Source organism: Macadamia integrifolia, chromosome 13 (genome assembly GCF_013358625.1).
Source record: "Macadamia integrifolia cultivar HAES 741 chromosome 13, SCU_Mint_v3, whole genome shotgun sequence".
NCBI lineage: Eukaryota > Viridiplantae > Streptophyta > Magnoliopsida > Proteales > Proteaceae > Macadamia > Macadamia integrifolia.
The window spans coordinates 26,324,557-26,329,630 of record NC_056569.1 but is presented as its reverse complement, the minus strand read 5'-3'; the positions used below and the strand labels follow the sequence as shown (position 1 = coordinate 26,329,630).

The 5,074-nt window shown below is 36.7% G+C and overlaps 1 protein-coding gene across 1 annotated transcript; it reads left to right on the top strand.

Moving 5' to 3' along the window:
* Positions 1-987: 987 nt before the first annotated feature.
* On the top strand, positions 988-1,757 carry LOC122058783 (18.2 kDa class I heat shock protein-like). The gene has a single exon (XM_042621468.1). The coding sequence runs from the start codon at positions 1,098-1,100 to the stop codon at positions 1,581-1,583; it is 486 nt and encodes a 161-aa protein (XP_042477402.1). The 5' UTR covers positions 988-1,097; the 3' UTR covers positions 1,584-1,757.
* Positions 1,758-5,074: the final 3,317 nt, after the last annotated feature.

Here is a 5,074-nt window from a genome sequence, read left to right as displayed (position 1 = left end):
AAAATAATAATAAATATGGTTTTGAATTAGCCCAACATACCAATCAGGCTGATTCGATTGACTTTATTTTTTGGGAAAATTATTTGGATACCTTTGTATTGTGGTCGATTGCTTAACACTCCTAAAGTTTGAATTTATTACTTGAAGCCCTATGAAATCTGACAATGTGAGATGATGTTAGTGATTGAATTAAAAATACCATTTTACCTTATGAGTTGTTGAACTAAAATTTGTGAAGTTAAAATGATCAATTCACACTTTAAAGGTTGCCATTGGTTTCCCTCTTTGTCAAAAGAATTACAAGACTGATGTTGCTGAGATGTATTATTTGGTTGAAGTAAGATGAGCTATTGAAGAAAATCAACACCCATTGTTTAGGCCAACAAACCAAACATGTTGAGTTGTATCAGAAATAGATACTCTTCTTAAGATCTGGAATGTCTCCTACAATAGTATAATTGGGGATTCAAACATTTTACCTCAAAGATAAAACAACCACTGATCTCTGTCTAATTGTACAGAGACTTTGATTCTTTGGGAGGATAAGACTAGGCTTAATAGTTTAAAAAAATAAAACTAAACAATAATATAGAAAACAAAAAAACCATTTTTGAAGTAGGAATTATCATACTTTATATAAGAGAGAAAGTGGCACTTCCAATGGGTGTTTTCAAAAGCCGTGTCTCTTCCATAATACATATATGTTGATCATTCACACATGATTTTTATTTATTTATTTATTTTTTTATCACAATGATATCAGATTTACGAGAATACCCTTGTAATGTTTAGTTTATGTTTATCCATCTATCGTGGATTCGTGGTTGTAGGATTTATTCCCGTAGAAGTTACTAGAACATTGTAGAATGCCACATACTTTTGGTTTTGCTCGTTGAATCCGATTTCAACGGTTCGATCTTCTGGACGACGAGACACGAAGCCGAATCCCCAGAAACTTCTGGAATCCTCTTTCTTTCTTTATATAAAGTCCCCGCCTGCGTCGTCTTCCTCATCGAGTAATCATCCAGTGTTCGCACGACAAATACTTCCTTTCCTAGCTTTCATAGCAACAATCCAAAGCAGAGGCAAAGCAAAAAATGTCGATGATTCCAAACATTTTCGGCGGTCGGCGAAGCAACATTTTCGATCCATTCTCACAGGAACTCTGGGATCCATTCGAGGGCTTCCCCTTCAACAACAACAACTCGCTCACTTCCATCCCCAATTCTGCTCGTGAAACATCCGCGGTGGCCAGTGCTCGCATCGACTGGAAGGAGACCCCTCAGGCTCACGTGTTTCAGGCCGATCTCCCAGGGCTGAAGAAGGAGGAGGTGAAAGTAGAGGTGGAGGAGGGGAAAGTCCTCCAGATCAGCGGTGAGAGGAGCAGAGAGCAGGAAGAGAAGACAGATAAGTGGCACCGCGTGGAGAGGAGCAGCGGAAAGTTCGTGAGGCGATTCAGGTTGCCTGAGAACACCAAGATGGATCAAGTGAATGCCAGCATGGAGAACGGTGTGCTCACTGTCACAGTCCCTAAGGAGGAGGTGAAAAGGCCCGAGGTTAAGACCATCGAGATCTCCGGTTAGAAGCTTGCTGTTTCTAGTTGATCTGCTAATGCTGTTTTTGACGTGGAATTTGCTTTTAATCTGTATGGTTTGATGGCTCGTTTCGTTTCGTTTTCCCGGTGTTGTAATTAGGGTTTGTCTTTTAGTGACTGTGTGAGTTTGTTAAAAGAAATTGAATAGTTTAATCTTCCAAAATTCTACTTCCACATTTGCTTCGTTAATTGTGCATGTGTGTGCGCGTGTTCGATTAAACACAGACGAACATCATTTTCCTAATGCGTCTTTTTCTCTAGAAAAAGTGAAAGTACGGTGGATTTATCAGTTCCTGGGAGTAAAAAATTATAGAAAAGTTGCAGGTAGTCGCCCTGTTTCCCTCGTCTAGTTCGTGGAAACGAAAGGCATTCTATAGCGGTTGCCATTTCGTTAGATTCTGCGGATTAGTTGGTGTGTGTGAGAGAGAGAGAGAGAGAGGTGAATTTGATCTTCTTTCCTGCCCATACCATGGTGTACCTATGATTCTGATTTTTCTTTCCTGCCCATACAATGTTATCTTTTTTAGTAAGAGGTAAACAGAGGGGAGTGCAAGTGGAGGTTGGTGTTTGAGACAGGTTATACTGTGAGCAGTGCTAAATTCAGAGGATTGTTGAAGTTCCATGGAAGAAGCTACAACTATTGCAGCTCTGCTTGAGCAATCCTGTAGAAAGCATGCTCAAGACCAATTCATTGGTTCGAGGAAGTTCATTGCTTAAAGGGAAATCAGAGTTAATGATGGGAGAAAGTTTGAATAGCTCCATTTGGGATATAGTTTGAACTTTGGGTGAAGCATTTGATTGTGCTTACAACTTTATTCTGAAACCCAAGCAGAGTGATTCCTTTCTTATAAGGAGGTATTCCAGCTAATTTGGTTAAACTTCTGTGTGTTTCACTTATTTTTGGCAGACACAAATATCAATAAAATGGGCTGCAATGAGCTCAAGTCTTGAAACTATTAAAAACATAATTTACTTTGAAGACGATGACTGTCAATATGGATTTCTTTGCTAATATGAGCAATTGGACAATTTCATCTTTTTACAACAACAATCAAAGCTTTATCCCAACTTTTAATGAGGTTGGCCACATGGAGGTTCCAAGCAAGGACGAACCCAAGGATCCATGAAAAAGATTGATTGCGGAAAGCAAATCCTACTCCAAGTGGCAGTGCAGACCTACTGAAGGTTAGTTCTAGCTATTTCTTCCACTGTTCTCTCAAATGTTTATTTTGTATACCCCAAAAAATAAGATTTAGTGAGATAGAGGATATAAGCAGCATATTTTGTGTATTTATTTGTAGATGTTCATTATTGCTTGCATCATTTATATAATGCTGTAATGTTTTGAAGTGTTGAAATTATTGTTATATTTGCATATGCAGCAAGTTCTTTGTATTTCCTTCACATATGGGTACAATTTAAACCAATTTTGTTTCTATTTTCCTTTTAATGGAGAAGGTGAGTGATCAAATACTTACAAGAGAATTCATGGGATGTTAGACAATCAGTGCAGCGTGAAGGGAATTGGAAGCAACCATACCCCTTCCACGATTGATTTCTGAATATGAACTCTAAATCCCATTCACGATCAGTAACTTCAAAATCTCAGTTGACACTGCTTCCATTTCGCATAGTTGATCTCTACACTGTCTGTCATCACTTTGTTAGCATGGCAACTCTTGTAGAAGATGCAGGAACCTCACTGAGAGAGATCCAACTTTGACAGAAAAAAACTAGCATTTCTTCAAGGGAGATTTTATGAGATATTAGCCCATCATCTCATTAATATTTCTGTCTATCATTTTTCATATTTTATTTCTTGGGCACTCCATGGATTATTGGGGTTGGCTATATGGAGATTCCAAGCAAGGACGAGCGCGAGGATCAATTGTTAGTGAATAATGTAAAATTCATTTAATTTGAGCAAGGTACTTTTCTTCTTGTGCTAACTTGGGAAAAATTACCATTCTCTAGGTCATTGAACAGTGTTGACATCAAATTCTATGTAGAAGTTTTTGGTCTGGTTGTTTCTCTCCTTGGTCATGTAGTTTCTTCATTGCAAAACTCTGGTTCCCTTGTTTATATTTCAGTTCCAAGTGATTCCACCCCCCCTCTCAAACTTATAGCAACAGAATTCCATTTCATTGTTTGTTTATCAATTAAACTTTGTTAGTTTGTCTGTGGAATTTGCAACAGCATTTTTGAATTGATTAAAAAACTTTCTGGTGTTCCATCCACTTCACAGATGGTCTCTTGGGAAAATGGTTGTTATACAATTTCTTACAAATCGATGCCACGAGGAGAGGTTGTAATTGGAGGATGTAGTGTAACCTCTGGGGATTTAAAAAATGATGCTAGACCTGCCAAGGTGTACAAAGTAGTTAGTTACATTTTTATTTGATCCATATACCAATTTGAGTGGAAATACTAAAAAAGAGTTCATCAAAGGAGCTGTTTTATACCATTCTGATTCTCCAATGTAACAGGTGGATGAGAATGGTCTGTGATGGTTCTACACTGGTTATATAGGACAGTTTCACCCTGATGGATTCCTTGAAATCTTTGATAGGAAGAAAAGATATTGTCTAACTTCATCATACATCTCCCTTGGGAAGATGCAGACAGAAGCTTTTATCAATTATCATGAAATTAGAGGTGTCTCTATTTTTGCACTATGGAATGATGATCAGATTAAAGAAAGTCCTACCTTTCCTATGATGCACACATATTGCAGTCAACACAGAATGGGTCTGACTTAGGAGATAAGAAACTGACCATTTTGAATAGTGATCAACCATTAGCCTATGGTGTTTTTTCCCCTTTGATGCTAACAAAACTAAAATATATTAATCATCTAAATAATGGTGAAAGGGTTATGTGTCTTGATCATGATTTTCCTGTTCATAGTCCTGTAGGTTATGTTATGTAGCAAGGTGATTAGTTCTTAACCGTCAGCCTACGGTGTTATCTCCCCACCCCATGGAATAATTTTCATTTTTAATCTATGTTGATGCTTCTGTGGCCTCCGTGTTGGTGCAAGTGCCATGCAATAGGTAACCATCTCTAGCAAATATTCTAAGGGGCTTATTGAAAAACAATTTTAAATGTTTTGATTAAGTATAATGTTTCATTATTTGTCATTTGATATTATAAGGGTTAATTCATGTGATAGAGGATCTATTTTTTTTTTTTTTATTGGAAAATGTGATAGAGGATCTCATATTCATTGAATGGTCAAATTTTTATCAAATAGTAACTAGCATTCTACCAAAAAAAAAAAAAAGCTAAGCAATTTTATTTTTTTCTTGGTATAACTAAATAAACAAGGTAAGTTAAGTTCAAAGTCTTACTAAAATAACAAAAAAATGGCATCAAATGGAGATGAATTTACATCTTTTATAAATTTATCTACTTCTACTCATTTTAAGCCGAAGTTGGACCAATGAGATGCTTTTATCTTAAAAAAAAAAAAAAAAAAAA

Coding starts and splice junctions, on each gene's coding strand:
- LOC122058783 (XM_042621468.1), top strand. CDS start 1,098: ATGTCGATGATTCCAAACATTTTCGGCGGTCGGCGAAGCAACATTTTC.